Source organism: Pseudopodoces humilis, chromosome 4, assembly GCF_049639895.1.
Source record: "Pseudopodoces humilis isolate 2021_Gansu_Grassland_sample_001 chromosome 4, ASM4963989v1, whole genome shotgun sequence".
NCBI classification, from domain to species: domain Eukaryota; kingdom Metazoa; phylum Chordata; class Aves; order Passeriformes; family Paridae; genus Pseudopodoces; species Pseudopodoces humilis.
Window position 1 is genome coordinate 10131728 of NC_142203.1, and position 25212 is coordinate 10156939.

Here is a 25212-nt window from a genome sequence, read left to right on the forward strand (position 1 = left end):
GAATAAGAGATCTTAAAATCTTTCGTTAGTGTTCATTAGATTAGTCAATATCCTTCAATGAGGTTGAGTAATACAGTTTTGTAAAACAGTCTTTACTGTTTGCTGTCAAAGTCCTAGAAGATAATGATGGGAAGTTGCAGAGTGTATCTTTCAGTGTATACTGAAAACTGGTGATACCAGGATGGACTATAAGACGTGCACTTCTGACAGTGATGTCTTTCAGTGCTCCTAGATCGTATATTGCTTGAATAAACTGTTTTCATCTATGGATGAAACTTTGATCTCTGAAAAAATGCCGTTATTTCATGACAACCATTTTGCATACTCTAATAGTATATACATGTTTGCACTTAAGTGTGTATCCTATTTTTTAAAGATGTGTCAAATCTACAGAGGTTTCCTGAGGATGTGACTTGAGCTATTTTCTCATATCTTTGCTTAAGATTGGCTGCTTTACTGTTGTTTGTATTAAATTTAGTGTTTTTATTTCTCTGGCTAGTGCTATAGAGTAATTTGGTACGTTACACTAATGAAGAGTAAGCTGTAAAATACAGTGTTTTTTTGCAATCAGAAGGTAACATCTTATATATGGGCCCAGTGACACTGAATTTAATTGCATTCAGAAATTAATATCTTTATTTCAGAAAACAAACTTCCTCTGCTTTACCAGGTAATAAATGTCTTCTGGTACACTTGATAGGAAAGTGTAGAATGGGACAAAAGATATATAGCCTGTTCAGTGTTAGAGAATGTGATCTCCAATATGTGGGCTACACCAGTATGTATATTTTGCTGTCACCAGCAAGGAGGGTGTCCTTTTTGTTTGAAGCTTCTTGTCTGAAAATTGGAGCGCCTGAATTTATGCTATTGTTGTTAGAAATCCTTGTCCTCCCAGAAAAAACTATTTTATTTGCATAGAATCCTGCCTTTCTGTTTACTCTGTAGGTTTTTTAGAGGTAATTTGCATTCTTACTAAGACTCCCACTTCTCCATTTTGAAACTGTGCCTTTCTTTAAGTTTGGCATTGTAATGCAGTGTGTCTCTCAATAGAATTAAGATTATTTTCCTTGAGTGGGTGATAAATAGGAACAAATAAAAGCTCAATGAACCTATTATTAGTCTAAAATAGATTTAATGAAATGAAATGTTATTTTCTTCATCAGGGAAGTTTCTTGGGTCTCTGAGAAGTTTTATACTTCATGAAAGTTGTTCTATCCAGGAATGCAATGCCTAATTGTGACCTGTTGAGAACAAACTCACTCAAGTTTCAGCTGTGCTGTGCACACGGATGCACAGAATATTTCATCCCAGTTACTTCAAAATCAACAGTCTTGATTTTGCTTCATTTCCTAAAAGACCCTCCTAGTAGGGGAAGTATGATCCACTTCTTTGTGGACTGTCTTTGAACAACAGGTTTCTGTTCATGAGGCTGCTTTGCTCTGGAATGGAATGACACAGGCTCTTGCTAATATAACTAGGCCTGCAGCAGTTTGAAGTTTTAAAAGTTGTACAGACACAACAGTGCTTCTACTGGTTTAACTTGTTTTGATCAGGGTGAGGAAGAGAAGCGAAGGGCAGCAATGCTAGCAAGCACCTAGTTTAGCCAGGTTAAACTATATCTGTGCTTGTGCTGCTCCTGCTGGTGAAATGGTGTTTTTTGGCTTAGTTTATCAAGGTTTTGTTCTGATAAAAGCTCTCTAAGCTTTTGTTTCCATTTTGTAGAAAAAAATTGCTTTTGTTCTTTTTATCATACTTCAGATTTTATCAATAGCTGAGCTTTTAATTTTTTATTTTTTGAAATGGTGTGCTGTGTAATATTTGATATTTTTGCATATATTAGTTCAAGAGATCATTTACATATCTTCTAAATTGCATGTTTGTGAATCTTGTAAAACAGTCTGTGAACTATTAGAACTAAATGGTATGTGATCTGAAATGGTGAAGGATTTAAAATGTCTGAAACAGTGGCTGTTTTGAAGCTGACAGTTTCTGAGTGTAAAAATTAAAGGTTTAATCAAGCAAAATTAGGTGGAGGAGCTAATGGATTATTGCAGTATATAGCTCTGGAACATGCTGTGGCTTGGTGAAGGTAGTGAGAGCAATGGCTGTCTATGAAAACTACTGTCCGTACTCCTTTCTTGGAAAAAAAAGTTATACTTGATCATTTGGAGTAGAACAAGTGTGCTGACAAAGGGTGTGTAAATAAACTGAGATAGGTGATTGAATGCTTGATTGGTAGCAGTAGATTAAAGATTTCCTTTGTCATATTTTGCAGTCTGTGATTTACCATGTATTGGCACTCACTTTTGATTCATAAGGGTGCACATTGTGATTAGGAAGGGTGGTTTTGGGGCTGGATGGTGGCCTGGTGACTGCTGTCCAGTTCTTTACTGGCTTTGCTGCAGCAGCATCTCTGTCAGCTGAGGAACAGTCTGACAGAATTCAGTTCTCTCTGCTTTTGAAATACCCAGCCTGAACTGACACCCGTGTAGGCTTAAACTACAGTTCTTTCAAGTCAGGTCAGTCACCTCAGTTCCTGTTTATTTAAAGTTAACAAATTAGGGAGGAGATAGAAACTGATGATACATGTAGAGCCTCTCCCTTTTAGTGCTGTTTCTTGGGAAAAGCAGGTTATTTGAAAAACTCTGCTGCGCTAAAAATACTGGTATTTTGGAAAGAAGTAAACTAGGAGGTTAAAATTGTAACAACGTGATAGCTTTGAAACAAAGTTTTGTAGTTATATGGGTTTTGACTGAAAGATTTTCTTCCTTTCATGGGTCTATTTTGTGAGAGTAAACAAAATCTTTAAGTTCTAAGGCGATACATTGTTACTCATTTTTCCAGGTGGTATCATGGAAAACTTGACAGAACAATTGCAGAAGAACGTCTTCGACAAGCAGGAAAACCTGGAAGTTACCTTATTCGAGAGAGTGATCGGAGACCAGGTTCATTTGTGCTTTCATTCCTTAGTAAAACAAATGTCAATCATTTTAGGTGAGAATTAAGTGTTTTATTTTGAATACTGTGATCTATCTACTTGATGTTTCAGAACACAATAAAGTGAACAGTGATTGTATTATAATGCAGTATTTTTGACTCTTTATGCTTTCATGGTACAGCTTTTTACTTGTGTTTGGTTGTTTTAAAACATGCTACTTTAAAATTACTTTATAGGATGAAGAATGAAGTGTGAGGAAACAAAAAATATCTGGATAGAGAAGCTTGCCTAAAGTGGTTTGAATAGACTTAAATCACCATGTAGGTTTCATTAGTCAGTCAAAGAGATTGTTTTGTGTCTATTCCATAGTAATCATTGTAGTTAGCACAGTTAAAGTGCTAGTGCATCTAGTTGCTTCCTTAATTTTGAGGGGAAAAAACCCCACCCAAACCAAGTACCCCACAAAACAAAAGCCACCAAAAAACAAACAAAAACCCCAAAGCAAAAAACACCAATAGATTACATGTTTAGTGATCTAAAGCTTTGCTGGAAACAGCTTTCAGCATATGTCCTGAGCATTGTGAGCATTGTGTTCTGACTCCCCTTGCAATGCTATATGCTTATGAGCTTGGATTTAATTTCTGAAGATTCATCTTTGTAGGCATTTTACATTACTTCTTGTGAAAAACATCTTTTAATTCAAGTTATGCATTAAAGAATCTCTCCTTTAAGAAAATACACTGTTAAAGAAAATACACAGTTTTGTAAGAAGGCTTTGTTTTTTTAAACTGCTGAAATGATTATGTGAGCTTTTTCCCATTAGCTATCAAATTTTTAAATTGAGTTTAAGGAGATACTTTGATTATTCCAGAGTAATTTCTTAACTTTTAATATGGATGCTAAACTAACTGTAATAAAATGACTAATTTTTGATGGTGTTTGTTTTTGTCATTGTATAGTCTTGAAGTGGAGTAATTTTTTGTTAAAGTACTTTGCTACTTTATGCCTGTTATAAAAGGTATATGTTGTGCATGATACAATTAATAATGCTGTTGTGTACTAGTTCATTATTTCATTTTTCCAGGATGTTCACTCTTAGATTTTTTTTCTTTCTGATTTCATTTGGTCCTGACAAATGTACCATCTTTTTCTGTGAATCAGCACTTTCTTTAGATAAAAAACTTATAGATCATACTATATATATATTTATGTGAATATTTGGGTAAAATATTCCTTAAGTTTACTTACATGTTTACAGAGACCCTGTAATACTGTATTTTGCTGAATATAGGCATTGTTTTAAGAATTAAACATGATCTTAATCTTCTTTTCATCAAAAAATAAAAACCAGAAACTGGTAGCAAAAAGTTTCCTAATGTCAAGCTTCTGGGTTTTTTTTTATTAACAGGATTATTGCCATGTGTGGAGACTATTACATTGGTGGGCGTCGCTTTGCTTCACTCTCAGACCTGATTGGTTATTATAGCCATGTGTCCTGCTTGCTGAAAGGGGAAAAGCTCTTATTTCCAGTTGCACCTCCAGAGGCAAGTAAAATAAAAAATTCTGAACGGTAATTTACTAAAATGTTTGTAACTTTAATCATTTTTCAGAATTTTCTTTGGGAAAAAAATTTTAGAAAGTTTCCTGTAGTTTTGTGTAGGCATATGTGGAACTGTAAGTGGTATAAAAATGTATTTTTACATTTAAATGATAAAAATTATAAAAATGCATTAAATGATTAAAAACATTTGCTATTTAATAAAATTACATAATGTGGAGGATAGAGGTATTGCAGTTATTGCACAATGTAGTAAAATCATTTTAAGTAGACAGAGAAGAATAAGATAAATACTGAGCTCTTGTCTAAAGAGCACTGTTGTAATTTAACCATTGCTGTTTAGTGACATTTTGCATATCTAACAATGGTTTCAAACATGTGTCTTGGAGATAACCAAGGTTTCTTTCACATACCCATCTTTAAAACAATAAAAGTAATGAAAATGAAATAAAACACTGCAAAATATCCCCTGTAACAAAACCCAAAACCTGAATAAAGATGTTTCTGAATGTTAAAATTCTGGACATTCCTTCTGCTCTAAGTGAAAAAAAATGTAAAATAAATGTTCTCTTAGGCAACAAATTACACATTTCTAGCTGACAGTGGTTTTGAGCTTTGGAAATATAAAACTGGCAAGGCGGGTATTAGTGATGTTACCAGTTCTTTGCTTCAGAGTAGCATAATGCTGGGGAGAATGATTCTGCAGTATAGAATATACAGTACAGAGCAGAGAAAAAACCATTGCTCTCTTTTAAACTGTAGCCTGTGGAAGACAGAAGGAGAGTTCGAGCAATTCTACCTTACACCAAAGTGCCAGAAACTGATGAAATAAGGTATGTTTGGATAACAGTAGTCGCTGTGAAATTCTCAAAAGTATTTATAAATAGTAGTAATTTAGGTAGGTGTTCGTATGCAAATACTTTCCAGTTGCATCTTAAACTTGACACAGTTAGATTAAAGGATGGTATATCTCTGTTCTTTGGGGAAATAAGACATTTTGTTCTTAGTATATGTGTTTGTATTAATTGTAAGGGAATGTACATTACATAGAATTCAATTACATAGAATTAGGTACATTGAATTAAAATTAGTAATATTATAATTTTGAAATATATTGAAAATAATAAATTTATGTGCCAAAGAATTCTATATAGAAATGCCTTATCTGAGTCTGAAAGAAATCAGCTAGGCTTTTTTCTGAACTGCTACAGTAGTTAGTAGATGTTATTACTAAGGAAAACAATTCAGATTACTAGAAAGAGAAAGTGAGCCTTGACTACTTACAAATTTAGAATGGAAGAAGTGAGTCTTTCAATAGAAGACCATTATCTGGTTACTTGGGATTGATACTGCATTCTTGAGATAATTTTTTCCAGATGAAAAAACAGGAGGATTTGAAAGTGATTTGTGGTGATCTCTCATCTCTAATGAGGCAGATATCATAAGATGATGTAATATACCAGTTTAAGAAATAATGAATTGAGAATTTTCTTAGGTTTTGGATTATTATCTTAAAATGTAGAGGAATATATGAGAACTTTGTATCCTCATTTGAATGGAAATTTATTCCAAGACTCACAGTCAAGTCTCATCCTTTAAAGGATGATATGAGGATATTTGTTTTTATAATTATGTGTTTTAGTAAGGTACTAGGACTGGGAAGGGGCTCCCTAATGGCACATTATAACTAAGGCTTTCTAATACGTGTGAGAACAAAAAAAAAAAAAATGGAGTCCTTTACATGCCTTATTGCACCTGTCAGCTTAAGAGGAAATAGCATTTTACTGTTTGCTGTCATAACAAAAATTGTAGGCAATTAAACCTTTTCTTCCTCTTTTAGGATAGAGCTGAAATGCTTACTTGGTATTTGGGTTTTGAGGTCTACATGGCTAAAACAGTTCTTTTCATGGCGTAGCTGAGACCAAAGTTCTCCGTTTGTTCTCGATTTAATTAATATGCTCTTGAAAACATTATGTATTTCAGAGAATACTGACAGAATTTTAATATCATAGTTAATATTTAGTAAGTTTGAACTATTACTGAATTAATTTCAGCATGTCTTCCATGCAGTAACTATACGGTAATGGAGGGTGCTCTCGTCTGTCACCTGTTAAAGCTGAATAGCAGTTGAATTTATTCTTTGTTTTTGACAGTGGTTTGTTGCTTTTTGTTTTTTCTGTTAGCCCACTTCAAATGCAAGCCATGCCATAGACTTTTGCTATGAAATTTTGAGTTGAAATGGCACTTAATAGTAGTTAATAGTTCAACTATTTATTGTTTTTCCTATACCTTGGTGCATCATGAAACATGATTGAAAATTCTGTGCTGCAGTGAAGGTTTTCATGTGACCTGAGCGTGTGTTCTTAACATTTAAGAAGTAACTTGCAGTAGTCTTCCAGGACTGAAAACTCCCTCGGACCAGCTGCTGGGTCCTGCACTTTGGCCACAATAAAACCCTCTGCAGAGCTACAGGCTGGAGGAAGACTGGCTAGAAAGCTGTCCAGTGGAAAACAGCCTTGGGGATGCTGGTCAACAGCTGGCTGAAGATGAGCCAGGTGGCCAAGAGAGTCAGTGGCATCCTGGCATGGATCAGCAGTTCTGTAGCCAATAGGACTATGAAAGTGATTCTTTCCCTGTGCTCAGTACCTTGAGTACTATGTCCACTTCTGGGCCATTCAATTTAGGAAAGACATTGTGGTCCTGGGGTGTGTCCAGAGAAGGGTAATGGAGCTGGTAAAGTGTATGGAGCGGCTGCAGCACCTCAGCCTGGAGAAAAGGAGTCTCGAGAGAGATCTTATTGGCCTCTACAACTGCCTGAAAGAAGCATGTAGCCAGGCAGAGTTCAGTCTCTTCTGCCAGGCAACCTGTGACAGTATGAGAGGATATAATCTTAAATTTCCCTTTAGTCTACAGGACAGCTTTAGCTTGGACATTAGGGGAAAATTTTTCCCAGAAAGGGTGGTTAGACATTGAAATGCTGCCCATGGAGGTGGTGGAATCACTGTCTCGGAAGGTGTTTAAGGAAAGACTGGGTGTTGCACTTAGTGCTGTTATTTGGTTGACGTGAGGTATTTGGTCGTATGTTGGACTCAGTAATCTCAGAGGTCGTTTCCAACCTATTTGATTCTGTGATTTGCTGATTTTGAATGTTAATGCTTATGCTTGTAGCTAATTGCATGGCATCTCTGGTAACTGTTCCATATTCTCTTTGCATCACTTGTTTTCATATGTGAGAACATAATGAATAGGTATTCCACAACTTACATTGTGCAAGGTAATTTTACAGTGAAAGAAATATTATTTTCTTATAGACTACTAAGGATTATTTTACTTGTGTTTCATATTTGAGTTCTCTTGATAAAAGAACAGTATTACTGTATTTTTATATTGCTGTATTATTTTTGTTTCATACATTATCACACTTTGACAGCACTGAAGTATATATTAAATACTAAACATAAATCAAAACTGTGAAAACTTGTTTATGGTAGCCACTTAACTGTGAGGAAAAATACACATGTGTTTGGAATATCAATTCCTTTGATATTAGATTTGTTGCAAATAGGTTTTCCTAAATATATTGTGTAAATTATACTCAAGAATTCATTGTGTTAATTAAACTTTATATTATGATTGTATCTCTGGTTTAAATCTTGCTGTAACCCTCTTCAGTTTCCTTAAAGGAGACATGTTTATTGTCCATAATGAATTGGAAGATGGCTGGATGTGGGTTACAAACCTACGGACAGATGAACAAGGTCTTATTGTGGAAGACCTGGTAGAAGAAGTGGTAAGTAATTTTTATATTCAGATTTCCTAAATGAATGGGATTTTTTGATAAAACAATATTGAACAAGACTTAGTGAAGTCTTAATTTAGTGAAATTTTAGTCTTAAATTAGTGAAATTTATTTGCCTGTTTTCTAATTATGCATTTTTCTAAACTAATAAATTTATCTAGTAGTTCTAAAATACTAAAACAAACCTTTAAGCCTAATTCATTATCAAAAAATGTTTATTCATATGTTGTCCAAAGATAAGTACAAATGAATGGTACTGTAAATTTCCTAGGCATTTCCCTAAAACCCGCTGTCCTGGTGAAGAATCATTAAGTTGCATTTTGTTATTGGAATTGCCGTGAAATGTTCATTAAATTAACAGAATATAATTGTGCATTGTTGTAGGTCTTTCTCTTTATTCAAGGATGAAATTTGGTTTAAAAATTTATTGGTGAGAAAAAAAAATTGATTTTTTGTAATATCTTCTTACACAGTCCATATTTTGCTAATAGCAAGGTTACTGGAGATGCTTCTCATAGATGGCCTGTGTCAGGATGTGAATAGCTAAACTGAAGTGGCAGTACTAGACTGTTGATCTGTGGACTGATAGGTCTGTGGCAGTTTAACCTTAGGAAGGCTGAGCAGGTTGAAAGTTTCTAACAAGTTACCACCTCTAAAGCACCTAGATCATAACTAAAGTAATCATCAGAAATAACATTTTTGTTGAATTTTCACCTAATGAATGAAGAGGAAAATTTTTCATAGGGCTGCAGTAAGCCCTTTAGTTAAAAAATGCCTCAGACTTCTAAATGTCTATTTTTTTTTCCTACGGAAGGCCTTAACTTACAATTTTTTTTTTAAAATTGAGTTGTACTGTTGTCATTTACTTGATATGTTAATTTTCTCATAGGGAAGAGAAGAAGATCCCCATGAAGGCAAAATGTAAGGATTTTTGTTTTGTTGTTTAAAAGGAATTATAACTGTTTGTAAACTTCCACTATGAGATTTCTGAGATTTTGAGAAAGTGGCCAAAGACATTTATTTTTTAATCTCAAGATATATACTAACTGCTGCAGATCCAGGGATAATTAACATTATCCCTGTTATTAAAAAATCCTGTGATAGGTATGTCTGTTGCTAATGGGTATTGCAGTGCTGAAATCTTAGATGAGGCTATGTATGACCACTTTCAGCTAAAATGTGCACAGTGGAGTATTTCTTGAACAGTTGCCTTGGAGATACAACTCTGTAAATACTCTAAATACTGTACCAGAGTGCTATTACAACAGGGTCTCAGTTTGCCTCATGGGCAGGAGTGTTGATCTTCTGGAGTGTAGGAGGGCTCTGCAGAGGAATCTGGAGAGGCTGGGTCAGTGAGGCCAGTGGTATGAGATCCCACAAGGCCAAGCAATGGTTCCTGCCCTTGGCTCACAGCAATCCCTGCAGTGCTACAGGCTGGGGCAGTGGCTGGAAAGCTGCTCAGCAGAAAACACCTGCTCAGCATTGGCTGAACATGAGCCAGTGTGGGACCAGGGGACAAAGTAGGCCAATGACATCCTGGCCTGGGTCAGCAATAGTGTGCACTAGAGCAGTGACTGTCCCCCTGTACTCATGACTGGTGAGGCCACTCTTCCGAGTTCTGGGTTCAGTTTTGGGCTCTCACAGCAAGAAAGGTGCTGACATGATGAGGTGCTGCAGTGAGTCCAGGGAAGGGAAATGGAGCTGGGGAAGGGTGTGGAGTACAAGTCTGATGAGAAGCAGCTGAGGTAGCTGGTGGGGCTCAGCCTGGAGAAAACGAGGCTCAGGGAGAATCTCATTGCTCTCTACAGATGGCTGAAGGGAGGGTTGTAGCCAGAAGAGAGGTCTCTTCTCCCAGGTAACAAGTGATAGGACATTCACAAGTGAAGATGAGTGGCAGATAGTTGTGAAAAATGTCTAGTGCCTTGATGACTTAATCTGATGTCCTCACTTGTTTGTCATATTGGTGCTTGCTGGTTTTTTGCTATTTCCCACTTTCCAGGAGGCTGGTGGCAGAAGGAGGCATTTCGGTGGTCTATTTGGTTTACTATGTTCTGCTAGTAAATTTGGCAGTATGTATGTCTTCTAAAGTGGAAATTTTCTATTTGGAAGGTAGCCTGTAGGAGATAACCTGGAGCTTTGATTCTGTCCTTCAGCAGTTATCTTTCAGAGGAATCCTTAAATTAGTATCTGAAGGTAGTAGAGAAAGAGTTAGAAACTGGGATCTTTTCTCATAGATAAAAGCACCATATCTTTAGCTTTCCTTTAAATGCAAATTATTAAGTTGTAGCGTGTCAGGCTTTTCTGAATAGTGCTAAGTATCAGGCTGAGACTAGGCAGAGGCTGTGAGCTTTTGTGTGGTACTGCTTGATGACGCAGGACTCTGGGAAAGACCAAGATGTGAGATCAAAGCAGTTTGTATTCATTAATCTAACAAAGCTAGATTTTGTTTCCACAGCTCTGGCAAATTTGAGTTTGAGGTTTTCTGTATGTGTTTAACTTCTTGTTTGAGCTTTAGATTTCATGATTCTAGTACATTGCTGTATGACTTCAAATAATGCCTATCAAATTATCTACTTTTTGGACAATTCATATCAATCTCTAAACAGAATTGTATTTGAACATCAGCTCCAAATGTTGGATATTTTTACTGAGAGTAATTTATTTATATACCTATGAATGTTAGTCTTTTCATGCTATTGGTAGAAGAGAATCATTAAGTAGCATATACATTGATATATTGGGTCTTTTTAAATAAAGATTAATTCATAGGTGCCAGAGCCTTGGATGTCACCACAACAAAAAAAAGAGAGCTGGTAGTCTTGCTTTCTAATTTTTCTCTTCATCTCTGTTAAGATGGTTCCATGGGAAGATCTCCAAACAAGAAGCCTACAATTTGCTGATGACAGGTACATGTATTTCTGTTGTGAAACATAGTGATAGGCACAAAGTGATCCTATTAATATTAAACCGTGGCAAAACTTCCTTTTATGTCTGAACGTACGACTGTTTTAGATTCCTCTGCCCCTCTGGGTGCTCTCTCAGTAGAATACTACACTGGAAGAAAACTTTAGGAACTGTCAATACTGAATATGTTCTCAAGTAAAGTTAATGTAATATTTTTTTTCTTTTATTAATTTTAAAATTATTATATATGGACTCAATTAGTTCACTTTTATAAGGCAAATATTTCTTTAAATGAAAACAGTACTTCTGACCCATATTGTTTAATACCGTCCTTTAAATACTGGGACAAAGATTGTGGTTTTTTGAAAGTGTTATCAAACTTTTTTTGTGCGCTGTTCTGAAGAGATGGTGAAGATATGGCTTGGTTGCAGGCTACAGCTGAACCATTTTTCATTAATTTTGGTGGTTTAGTACTAGTTCTTCTAGTTTGAGATCACTACTGAAATTTACCTTTGTAGGGTTTGTATTTCTTCAAGTGTGCTGTCCTTCCTAGTTTATGTAGAAATAGATTTAGTAAGGGTTTACATATATCACTAAGAAAAATAACACTATTATGATGTCTTTTCAGTTGGTCAGGTGTGCAGTTTTCTTGTGAGGCCTTCAGATAATACCCCTGGTGATTATTCACTTTATTTCCGGACCAGTGAAAATATTCAGCGTTTTAAAATATGTCCAACATCAAACAATCAGTTTATGATGGGAGGCAGATACTATAATAGGTGAGTTCTTGTGGCAGAAGGAATTGTGCATATCCTATGCTTGTATAACTTGTTCCTGATAATTATTTACTGCTATGATTTTAAGACTGTAGTTTCCTTTATATTAAATATTTCCCCTAGTTTCCTTGGTAGTTATTCTAACTGAGAAAATTCTCACAGCTTAAATAGTCTAAGTGTAACTTGTTTCTCTTGAAGTATTTGTGCTGCTTCTGCCAACCAGTTGCTTCACTCTGTAAATTGTGGTTTGAATGGATCGTGTGGCTCCATAAATTGTGTATCTCTAAGAGATTACTCTATTTGAAGCAGCTTGGAAGCATCTCCCATGTGTTCTTGTCTGTTTGTAAAGGGGAAGATAATGTAGTAATTTTATCTGAGACAATCAACAGAGTTTCCAAATAATAGAAATAGGTATTTACAAGAAAGGGGAAAAACACCTTCATTGTTGGAAAAAGTTACTAAATTGCATTGAAATATCTACACGGTACTTGGAACGGAAATACAGATCAGTTCATTTAGAATGAACAAACCTAAGATGCATTTCTTTTACCATTTGTGCAAAAATAGAGCAATTTGTATAAAAAGAAAGAGAAATAATGAGGTGTTTCCCCTTTTGTGGGAGAAACTATCAGTACACACCCATCTTTGATTGTATTTTTTTAGAGTTGTTCTACCCAGAAGACTTCTCAGTAGTGAAAACTCACTTTCTTCCTTAAACAGAGGTCATTGCCTGCCTTAAAAAATCAGCATTTTTCCAGTCCTGCTCACCCTAGGACCTAGGGCATTATTACCCGCACAGAGAATTTCTGTCACTTCCAGCTTGGCTTCTGATTGGGTAGAGATTCAGCAGCTAAGCTGTGTCTGAGAAAATGTCAAGGCCTCCTCACTAAGTTAAGTGGTCTTTTTCATATGACTTCACTCACATGATGATGTGGGGCTAAACAATTGGATCCTTATGAATCTGTGCCCATTTCACACCCAGGCTGCTTGAATACCTTTTTCATTAATCAGTCTGGCCTCCAGCCATCCTCAGTGAAAACCAGGCTATCAGCAGGGTTAGGCTTCCATGAAGGTGAATGCTGATTTCCAGTTGCATGGCTTATTATGTGGATGATAGGCCAAGAGCCCCCCACCCTTGGTGATATCAAATTAATCATCAATTTATCAGAACTCTTACTAGTCTCAGATGGATTTATAGCATTAAATAGTACGCTTCCAGAAAGTTACTATATTGTTACTGCTTCAGATTACTTTTTAATATGGTGTTGGATTCATTTGGGGTGTAGATTACATTTGTCTGAAAAGAGATTCTATGCAGCTGAACAGAATGCAAGATTTCAAAGTAAAGCAGCAATAAATTACGGCAGAGTGCTTGAAGAATATTTTTTAGTATTTTGGTATGTAGTTCCCAGACCTCTTCCTCAGTCTGAAAGAAAATCTTTGTTTTTGTTGTGTGTTTGGGAGAATTATCACTATACTCTTAAATTTACATTCAGTTCAACTTACTGTGTGTATCAGGTTGGTAATTAGTTGGAAGTTCAAACATGTAATGAAGAATGCAGCCCTGAGGTGCTCTATCAGGGCTTATCCTAGTCTATATGTTACTCTAACTACAGAATGAGTTTTTAAATGGAACCGAGTTTATTCCTCAGCCTGTATTACAAAATTGCAGAAATTTTGCAGGCACCTGCTTCTTACATTGAGGAAATCCTAATGGCATTTTTATTCAAGGAGGCAGATGGTGCATTGAAGGTCAAGGTATTCCTGATTGGATGAGTGAGAAAATTCATACAATGCTGTTTCATTGATGAGAAAAAGTTGGTAGTAGCTATTCAACCTGTGAAGTATAATGACCAAGTCATTATTTCTTGTAGTGTGTCACAGTTGAAATTCTTATGTAGAAAACAGCATATGCAGACAGCATCTCAGAAAAAATTGAAATTAATTACTTGATTTCATTAGAACTGGAAGAAACATTCATCTCATTTTTGGTGCCTGAAAAATAAAAATACTTGTGGGAAGGTCATTTTATCAAGTTTGTGCTAGTTCATTGCTTCAGAATGAAATAGAAAAGCCAACCAAAATGCCTTGATACAGCCTTATTTAGAAGTTTTTGAGATTTTTTATAGTATCAGCTATTGTTCCTGCATTGCACACATGCCTTATTTGTGTCTTTGCAAACATAACTGAGTATGCATGAATTGAGAAGATGTGCTGAGTATATTTTTATCTACATAATTACTTAGCTTTTTCTAGGTTGATACTTTGCATGTAAATTATTAATTTCTGTTGATATCCCTGTTGTATACGTGTAAGTGTAAACTTACACTTTATTACAGTGTAAGTTCCAGTAGTGCAAAAATAAATTAGAGTAACTGAATTGCCTTGAATTTCACCTTGTATCTGTCACTGCTTCTCTCCTGAGCCTTCCAAGTGCAATTGCAGTCTGAATTGGGTAATTAGAATGAATGCTTCCCTGTAGAGAGGAGTTCCAAAAGGATAGCTCAGTGATATCTAGTGATAATCTGTATAAGCCCTCCTACAAACCTTTTCTGTTTTCTCTTCCTGTCCTCCTAAAAAGAGATTGTGCTTCACTCAGAGTATGTCCCGTTCCACTTAGCTAATTACTGTAGGACTTACTTGGAAAATTATTGCCAATGGAATAGCAATTTTCAGCCTGGTTGGAAAGTAGGTAATGCACATGTACTACCTGAAGGTGGAAAGTGCAGTGTCCTCATTTGACATTTTAAGCAAGTCATTAAAATATTTTGCAGAGTTTAGGATTAATACATTCTGAATACAGTTTTGTGAACTTTCTTGACTTCAGTTTATTAGTAAATCCTCATTCCTGCAAATAAGATTGTGATGATTAGCACCTAATTTTATTAAAACTTTGAGGGAAAGTTTTCTGTGGTTTCATGGAAAAGCAGATTCTCAAACAGTGGAAAAATGAATGTGTTTAACATTTCAATATTCTTTTTCTTACTGGAACAGTATTGCTGACATCATTGAGCACTACAGAAAAGAACAGATTGTTGAAGGATATTACTTAAAAGATCCTGTTCCAATGCAGGTATGATTTCATCTCTGAGCCTTTGATGTTGAAGTCACAGACTGAATCATTATCAAATCAATTTATGTTCTAAATTACAGCTGAGATACCAATGGTAGTTAAGCAACATCATCTTGAGTAGTCAGTCATCAACAGTTTCAATGTTTTCAGCTCATCTGTTTCTTTTGTTTTATTTTCAAATACATACACTTACTGAAGACTGGCTTGTAGTCAACAGAAAGTATGGTAAGTTCTGTCTCTGCTGTGAGGTGTTCAGCCTCTGCTCTGTGCCCCTAGCTCTGTTCCTGGGCTCAAGCTTTGATTTAGTCTCATGTTAAGGGGAACCAGGCTGCCTTTCTCTCTTCTGTGTCTGAGGTTTTTCCCCTGTCACAGGAAGCCTGTACACACTGAAAAGCTTCAGGGATAATTGCACAGCTTGGGACATCAGCACTTGTTCTGAAGCACATTTGTCCCATAGCAGAAGTTGATTCTAAGAGCTCACCAGTAATAAACACACCACATAATTTAGCTTTTCATGAGCTTATAGCTAGTTGTAAAATTTACATGCCTATTTTTTTCTTTTTCTGTTTCCAAGCTTCCCTGTTTCAATGGAAATCAGAAATTTTCTCCTCCCTGAAGAGAGTTGCAGTCATTTCTTACCTCTGTGTGGCATCTTTCTTATTAATATGAGAGCATTTCCTCTGTTCACCAAGCTAAGCACACAGAAGCTGATAGTGGCTCTGTAATATTTTCATGATTGCCTTGCTGCTACCAGTTTTGGTGTGAACTCACCTTTCTTGAAGATGTACCAGAACAATTTAGAGTTTATTCCCTCCAATTTATTCTCTTCCCCTCTGGAAAACACTTAATGAATATACATGTAATTTTCTGTGGTGGGTTGACCCTGGTGAGCTGCTAAGGACCTGCACCTTTGTTTGCTGTTTCCCTATTCCTGTGGAATGGGGCAAAAGCAAAAAAAATCCTGGCTTGAGATAAATACTGTTTTATAAGCAGAGGAAGGGAATCACTCAGCACCTCTCACAAATAGACTGATGCCCAGCTGCTCTCTGAGACCTCCCTGTGCCCACATGCTTACTGCTGGTCATGATAATACATGTCAGGGAAAATATCTGTCAGATCAATTGTCATCATCTGTGCCAGCTGTCTGTGCTCCTGGTATCTTGTCCACCAAGCCTCCTCACTGAGGATGGGGACAGAGTGGGAAATGGAGAAGGTCTTGAGGCTATGCAGGTGCTGATCAAGAAGAGCCAGAGCACTGATGTGTTACAAATGCTATTTTAGTCACAAACCCAAAATACAGCACCTTAGGGGCTACCATGGCAGAAGTTTTCATCCTTGTGAGGCCATTATGTTGGCATAGCAAACAGTATCACAGCCCAGTCCTCCAATGAGTGACTCAGCTATTCATGTCTCATTTTCTGTAGGTACCAACAGGTGCAGCTGCTGTCTTGCACTAGGAGATGTGTATCTTGTTATTGCAGTCTTTCCTATACTGCTAACTGTTGGTGCTTGGTGCTTCCCCATTGTTGCCTCCTGTTACCTTGTGCTCAGTAATGTGATTAGGTCAGAAAGCAAATAGGAATTCTGAGACTACTCCTTGAAAAACTTGTTAGTAACTTCATACTCCATCACTCCTCTTTAATCATGGCAGTAAGTCTTTATTTTAGGTTTTCATATACACAGAACTTAGTTTCTATATTAATAAACTCTGCATTGACTCATTTTCTGTGTGAGAATATTTCAGATTCTTTTAACCTAGCCAGATACACTTGTGATTTCATTAAAAAATTTAGTTCTCAGTGGTGCAGTTTATGTTCAGCTTTGTGTTACCTCCTTTCCGTATAATACTGTGCTCTGTGGTTTTGAGGGGAAAAAATAATTCAAAAGTTTTGCATCATTTTAGGGTCAATCTGACAAAATTCCCGTGTCTAATATTATATTTGCTTAAAAATATTTGTCACTAGATCTCTTGTTTTGTGTACTGTTCCTTGTACTGTACTTGTGTTACGGACATTATCTTGACAGATAATTGTTATGTTACATTATCATTTCATAACATGTGGATATAGCTTCCATTGTAGGTCCTGCAGTTTCTCTTAGTATTACCAAATTACGTTTCATCTGTAGTTGTTTTGAATAAAATCATTATTCTTGCAGATATATGCACAGGAAGTAAGGTAGAATATTATATAAGAGCCAGTTCATATGTCTCTTTTCGTATCAGCGATGTCCTTACAACTTTATAGGCTTGCTTTTCATGTTTTTTTATGGCTAAAGATTTGTTGATCTGCTTACTTAGTAAGGTCAGACCTGGCTTGGGTTTTTGTAATATTTATTACTTGCATTTCTAGATGGTACCATTTTTTGTGTGAATTTATTTGTTGTTGTTGTTGTTTCCTGTTTCTGCTTTCTTCTCTTGTCTTGAGTTCTGCTCAGTTGCAACATGTGAGTTCTAATGAGTTCTAATGAGATTAATGAGGGACTGTGCCACTTTGAGTCAGTTTTAATTATGATCTGTACCATTCTTATTGCTTCAGAATTTATCCATGATTACCCAGGCCTATGAGCTTTGGTAGAAGACAGAAGCTAGATAAATCTTCAAAGACTGGCATAAATTTTAACACTGTGAAATCACAGTGAAAGATCATGTTTTTTATTTTAACATGAAAATGACTTGCTTAGTAGAAGTTGGTCTGTATTGAAAACTCCTGTTTTCTTTCAGCTTTGGAAATACGGGAAGAATTATAGTACATTTCTAGCAAAGTGTATTGTATGGTAAATGAATGCTTTAGTAAAATGCGTGAGAGAACAATAGCAGTGATAGCATTCAGTAAGATGATCCTGATCGCAATTTCATAGGATGCATTTTTTAATGGCAATTTCTGAGCTTAAAGTATGTTTTTCTGACATGTTTTCTAGCACCAAGAACAAGTGCTTAATGATACAGTGGATGGAAAAGAAATCTACAATACAATTCGTCGGAAAACAAAGGATGCTTTTTATAAAAATATTGTCAAAAAAGGTTATCTTCTGAAAAAAAGTGAGTTATGTTTGCTTCTTATTTTTTTTGAAGGAAGAGAAAAAGCGGGTAAGGATCACAGAATCATACTGTATCTTAAATTGGAAGTGAGTCATAAAGATCATGCTCCTCACAGGTCTGTGGAATGCTAAACCACGTGACTAAGAGCATCATCTAGATGCTCCTTTAAACCCTGACAGGCTGTGAGCATTTCCTGTGTATCCTGTTCCAAGGACCAGCCACCTCCATAGTGAAGAACCTTTTCCTAAGATCTAATCTGAACTTTCCCTGATTCAGCTGGGTTCCATTTCCTCATGCCTGATGTTGGTCACTAGAGAGCAGAGATGAGCACCTCCTAGCTGAATTTAGTGAGTTTACTGGTACTAGAAAGAGCAATATTGAAGTGGGCAAAAGGTTCTAGAAAGTGTGTAAGGAGTATGAAAGATCTTTTTCCTTAAGCAGTAGATAAAGAGAACAGTGTGATACATGAAATTACATGCAGCATGAACATTTTGGTTGGCAGTTCTGAAAAAATCAGGACAAAAACTAGGCATCCTTGTCAAAGGTATTCAAAATCGTGAAACTAAATATATTTTCATGAAGTGTACTTAATATGGAACTCACTAAGTTCTAGCTGATAGAGGTTTGAGAGAGCTAGAATACGGTAAATCTGTACATTCACTGCAGAGAACAGCTGGTTTAATTTTATTATTCCAAGTGAGGTTGTATGTTTTCAATCTTAAATTTAAAATGCAGTCTGCTGTACAAAGGTTACAGTGACTTCTTAGGGTTCTAACGCTGACACAACATTACGTATTACATTACATTACAATAAGCACATTAAAAGGTGACAGTTTGACTTATTTCAGTGTAACCTTCAGTATTACCATGAAGCATTTCCATTGAACAAGTCTTTGAAGTTTTGAGGAAGCTAGTGCCTTGCTGAGTGTTATATTTCTACTTTCTGAAAAAATCAACATTAATGGACACAGAACAGTATCAATAACAAAATTTCTGCAAATGACAAGAAGGATAAGTGACAGATGGTTATCTGGATAGTGACCAAAAGCAAGAAAGAAGGTATGAGTTTACATGTAGCATAATACAAAAATTAAAAAATTCCAAACTACCCCAAACTATATGGTCTGAACAGAGCAAGGGAAGCATCTCATTTGTTGAGACAGAGAATGCTTATTCTGAGAGGTATAGAGAGATGTTGTGAACTAAGGAATGAAGTGAGAATGACTTGGAAAAATTAGATTAAAAGAGGCAAATTGGAGTACTGTTGTAGAGAGATGTACATAGTGTATATGGAATAAATGCAATAAAATCACTTTTCCATCTAGGAGTTGTAGTATAATAAATGAGTGTTACATGTGTATTTTGAAAATAGTGTTGCTACTAGTTTATTGAGGCCCCAGTGGATTTATGATGATTAAAGTATAAAATAAAGGCTGAAAGTTTTTCTAAATGGTACTCTGATTTAAGCATTAATTTGTTGCAGAATGCTCCTAATCCATTGTAATTCAAAGAACTGTTCTCTGCAGCAAGTGGAACCAGCCAGATTCTTACATACGGATGTGCTTGCAGGTTGATTCTGATTTAAGTTTACATATATTTCCATTTCTGTTCTTCTGCTATATGTTTTAAGGTATTATAATGCAATCTGTTAAACATCAATCGGAGTTTATGAGTAACTTTCTAATGTCTAGAGTCCATTTCTTAAAAAAAGTCTAATGAATGGGTCCACACTGTCACTATTTGCAATATGTGTAGATACAGGTGTAACACTGAGAAGAGATTACTGTTGGGGCAGCTCATATGCACTTGCATAATGCTGTTCAAAGCACTGAAGATGTTTGAAGAACCTTTTGCAACTCTACCTGCATCTGTGAAGAGGATTTGGTTTTAGTCACATGTTGTATAAAATAGAATGTGTATACTGATGTTATAACTCAAGTGTGATTATCTGTACATTGTTCTTCTCTTCAGAATTTGACAGAAGCTTTACTGCCCTCTTCTGTTTTCTTAATTTACAAAATTGACATGTTGGTAACTGTTTGCTTGATTCTTGTACAGGTAAAGGAAAGAGATGGAAAAACTTGTACTTTATATTAGAGGGAAATGATGCCCAGCTTATTTATTTTGAAAGTGAAAAACGTGCCACAAAACCCAAAGGACTAATAGACCTTAGTGTGTGTTCTGTCTATGGAGTACATGACAGTTTATTTGGCAGGTAGGACATCAGCTTTTTTCAATATAAAGAATTTTTGTAAGTTCTAAAAGTTCTGCATTGTTCTGATAGGTATTTGAAAGCTAACTTGGTTAGAAGTCTGTCGGTGCTTTTCTGTTTAAAAATGAGTATTTTGTATTATACTAATTCATGTAAGTAAACATCCTCAGAGATTGTTTTTGCACAATTACTATACTCAGTTACTTACACATCAAATCTTACTGTAATATTTTGATATTCAAAATATGTTGACAAGGGACGTGATTATCAGCAAGAAAGTTGAGAATCAGAAGTCTTTTAGATATTACTAGAAATAAAGAAGAGAGTTTATATATTTTTCATTGGTAGTTATAAAAACAACTTCACTGGCCTGTATTACAGTGTTTTATAGAATAAATGACTACATCTATTTATATAATAAATGATAGAAGTTAGAAATTCTGGTTATCCTAAGGATCTTAATATTTATTGAAAAATTATATATAGTCAACTTCTAGTTATTTTGTGAAAAAACTTAGAGACAGATGTTTAAAATTAGTGGCATGTCTTGATCTGCAAAGACTGATGCTTTGCTCTGTCTGTTTGGGGGTTTTTAAAATATTTATAATAATTTAGAAGAAAACCTCCAACAACTAACCACTGGAATGAGGAGCACAGATATAGATAAAGATTATTAAAAAACATTACTGAAATGTTCCCTATGTAGTTGACAATTAGGCCAAAAGCTTTGGTATATATTGTAATCAATAAATATTCCGTTTTTTTCTCTTAAACGGCTTTTAAGAAACCCTGTTTTGTGGGTTGGAGCATAGTTGGGTGCTAGGTGGTATTTACAGATGTGTAGGAGGACATGCATGGCTGCTGCAGCTTAGGAGGCTGTTAGTGAGGAGCTGCGGCCGAGACAGAGTTCCTCCTGCACTTCAAGTGTCTGGTAAAAAGCTGCCATTTCCTCAGGAGTACAGTGAAGTCTGTACTTGTGTGGCATTTAAGGTCATGGAGGTTTGTGTTACTTACACTCGAATGTTTTGTGTATGATCTAGTACACATTTCACTGATCATGAGAGCTGTGGGGCACGTTCATATAGGGGAGTTCTTAGGTTAATACTGTTTCCCGAAACAAAAATCCTTACTGTGTGATTAACTGGTTGTGAAATAATGCTGAACCTCTGCTGCTTTTAAACTGTCTAGGAATAATCTTTGTTGACAAGTTCTTTCAGATAGCTGATTTTTTGCTGTGACTGTAAGCCAGGAGATATGCCTGTTTAGTACACACCATTCTAAAAATGTGTCAATATTCTGAAGCAGGCTGCATGTACTGTAGCTTTCTTGAAATGACATGATACATTCAAAAACAAAATGCAGTTTCTGAAGATCTGAGAAATCTTGTTGGAGTTCTTCCTCTTTCCATGTGATGGTAATATGTAGATCAACAAAAATCAATGCAGTTGTTCAGTGCACCTAACAGACAGCAGAACAAACAGCAGAAAACTTAGTTCAGTGTAAACTTTGTTTTGACACAGATGTAGTGAAGGTGTCTGCTAAAACGTGAAGATGAATTAAACTTAATTTTTGTTGTTTTTTATTTTTAAGGCCAAACTGTTTTCAGATAGTAGTTCAGCACTTTAGTGAAGAGCATTACATCTTCTACTTTGCAGGCGAAACTCCAGAACAGGCGCAGGTGAGAGCTTTTATTTGCTAAATGTAAAAACAGTAATTTTTTATCTTGTGTTGTTCAGTGATGTTGCCCTTCTGAAACAGGAAGCAAATGTATCACAAATACTTATTAGTTATATAGTAGTTTAGTTGTTATATGTTTTAGTAGTTGTATAGCAGGTGTTAAATTGGACTAGTAGCAGATCTGAGGGGAAAGGTTATACAGCACCTGTATTACCTGATCTTCAGAGTTTCAGTTCTGACAAATTCCAGTCAGGTCCCATGAACAGAACTTCCATTATTTTCTGTTTCTGGAGAACATACATATTTTTTGACATAGTTCAATTCAGAAGAAAAAATTTACTCTCCAGGTATTTTTCATGTTACAGAACACAGCATAGTAAGTGAAAATTTTACTTCAGAGTGAAATAAATTAAATGCTAATGCATGTGTGTGTGCCCAGCGACCAAAGTGCATTGAACTGCCTGTTCCAGTTATTTACTGTGTATAGAAACTGGTAGTCATGCATAGTCTTTGGCCCTGATGGTGCACAGTTCTGGCTTTATATAGTATCTTTAGTTACTAGCTGTCTTAACAGTTATGTGCACTGATTAAGAATTGTGGGATAGAAGCCTATTTCTGGGAAGTTATTTTGCTAGCAGATTGTATCTAAAATGACACAGAATTCATATTTGTTAAGTTTTAAGCTCTGCAAGTTCACAGCTCTGATGTATACGCTGCATTAGAAGTTAAGCTTTGCAGTTTGAGGTTACTTGAGTGGAATTAAAGCATTTTAGAGCATTCATAACAGACTATATTCACCAGAGCAAGAAGTCTATATAAATATAGTAATTTTTCATGTGCTGTATATAAAGGAAAGCACAGATTTTCTTGTTAAATTAATGCAAGTTGTTAAATTTGGAGAGATGGCATAAGAATGATGTAGTGACATTTGTCATACAACTGTCAGTGTATGTACTGTCACTTGTCAGTTTATATATATATATGTCAGTGCATATATATACATGTCAGTGCTATATTGTAATTGAGAATACATAAATTAAATTCCATGCTTCTTAATTAATCTTTGTCATATCTGTAAAATCTTTTGTTTTCTAAAAAGTAAAAGAATTGAGAATGTGTAGAAGATAGAATACCCTGTTCTGTTTCCTGAACATTTGGTTAAATTTGCTTTTGGTTTTGAAACTGCTTAACAAGCTATTCACTGCGTTTATACAGAGCACTGTTGTTTCAGGTTTCTTTATAATATGGCTTTGGGTCAGAAAAGTCTACAAATATTTCTCTTTTGAGAAAACTCAGCTTTCTTTACTTTCTAGCATTTCATAAAAAAATAAAAAAGTTGGTGGGGTTTAACTGAAAGCTTTTCCGTAGAAGGATGTGCAAGCTGAAGCCTAACTCACATCTGAGAACAGATGCAGTATATATTCCTGTATTTTTAAAATGTGGAGGATATTGTGAAGAATGGTTGAAGCAGTATTGTGGGAGTTCTCATGACATTGTTAAATTATACTTAGAGAGTACATGGCATATCTTTGAGATACTGACTGAAGAGAAGACTGTTGCTCAAAACCTAAATTTTGTCCTTTGCAAGAAATGTACAGGGTTTAATGGTAAAAGTATTCTCCATTCTCCAGTAACTAGAGTTACTGGAGTAGTAACTAGTACTAGAGTAACTAGAGAACTAGAATGCTGTATCTTCCACCTTCCAAAGACAAGCTGGAGAATGTTGAATATATGTGCTATGTTTCTCTGTTAATTGTTCAGTTCTTGTTCGAAGTATAGTGTTACAGCTGCCATACAGGAGTACTGGAGAGAATAATCAGACCAGTTTGGCTTGTTAAATGCAATTTTCTCAGAAGTAAACAAGTTTTACTTAATTTTACATACAATTTGCAATTTCTTGTAGTACCGCTACACTGGAAAATTGGCAAAGGCCACACTGTATATCCATTAGTAATGCTTGATAATTCTAAAAGAAAAAATGGTTCAGATTTGCAAATTTTTTATGAGATTTTGCTTAGTAAAGATAATAAATTTGCTTTAATATTCAGAGTTTTGTACTGTGGAATTACAGAAAACTTAGGTTTTGCCAACCTAAAGTGAAAATTCAGCTACTTTTTTGCAGAACATGTCCATTCCACTGCAAGAAGCTGTATCTGACTTTGTTTCATTACATTCTTCTGCATCCTTCTCTCTTAGGACTGGATGAAAGCTCTGCAAGTGTTTTGCAGTTTAAGAAAAACCAGTCCAGGAACATCAAATAAACGTCTGCGACAGGTGAAGCTGATATTATGGGGTTGGAGGTGCATGTGAGGGAGGAATATTTTGTCTCCTCTGTGCAAAATGATATTCATAGGTCTCAGAATTTTCCTTTCAACAGTAGCAAATCCTGAATAAAAGTCTAAAGATGTCAGCAGCTTTTCGAATATGCCTGTCCTGGTTTAGGGGAAATTTGGGAGAAAACCTCCAAATGGGGTCCCTCCAGAAAGCAAATTCAAGCAGCCCCTCCCTCAGCTGGTTCAGGAAAAGATTTCCTTAGAGAAAACTGGAAATTGAATAACATTAAACAATAGAACCTCTTGCTGTTTGATGAAATGGCAAATCCAGAAAAGTCCTTGTCATGGGGTGTAGCTCGGCTCTCTCAGGTTCTTATCAGTCCCTCCGGCACTGGAAAGTGCTGAAGCCCAGGCCCCAGTGGGCCACAGGTGTGAGCTCCTGGGGTTTGAGTTTTCAGCCCAGAGCAGGTCTGAACAGATCCAAGGAAAAAGGAAAAAAACAGTCCAGGGGACTACTCTGCCTCAGCTAGCTAAAAATTAACTAAAAGTAAAGGAGAGCTCTGTCCCGTTGTCTCTCTGTGCTGCAGACAACACCGTCCAGGAGCGGGATGCAGGGCAGTGAGGGCTCTTTCTGAACACAAAACTGCGGCGGCTTCTTCCTCCACTTTGCTCTCAGAGCTAGTCTTAAAGGTGCAGAACTTAATACATAATACAAACAAGGTGACTGGGGATACAAGCATCACAAAGTCACCCCATGACAATGCCTTACATGGCAAACTTTAAAAATTCATATGACATGTAAACAGAAAATTTTGTAAAAATTTATATGACACATACATAAAATACTCATTACTTACATCTTATTCACATATAAATACATGTTATTTAACTAATGATACTCACTTTATGTAACAAATACATACTGAGCCGTGCTTGTGTCTTAATTTCTCTTGGCCTCTTGA

At 35.8% G+C, this 25212-nt stretch overlaps 1 protein-coding gene across 1 annotated transcript in view; it reads left to right on the forward strand.

The window, feature by feature from the left end:
- RASA1 (RAS p21 protein activator 1) overlaps positions 1-25212 on the forward strand; it is a 54260-nt gene that overhangs the window by 13192 nt on the left and 15856 nt on the right. Inside the window, exons 2-13 of the mRNA XM_005533044.3 lie at positions 2845-2994; positions 4347-4482; positions 5259-5329; positions 8169-8286; positions 9185-9216; positions 11149-11201; positions 11828-11978; positions 14970-15048; positions 17968-18088; positions 20147-20303; positions 21891-21978; positions 24174-24251. Of these exons, the coding sequence (XP_005533101.3) occupies positions 2845-2994; positions 4347-4482; positions 5259-5329; positions 8169-8286; positions 9185-9216; positions 11149-11201; positions 11828-11978; positions 14970-15048; positions 17968-18088; positions 20147-20303; positions 21891-21978; positions 24174-24251 (1234 nt within the window). The remainder of the gene's footprint in view (positions 1-2844; positions 2995-4346; positions 4483-5258; positions 5330-8168; positions 8287-9184; positions 9217-11148; positions 11202-11827; positions 11979-14969; positions 15049-17967; positions 18089-20146; positions 20304-21890; positions 21979-24173; positions 24252-25212) is intronic.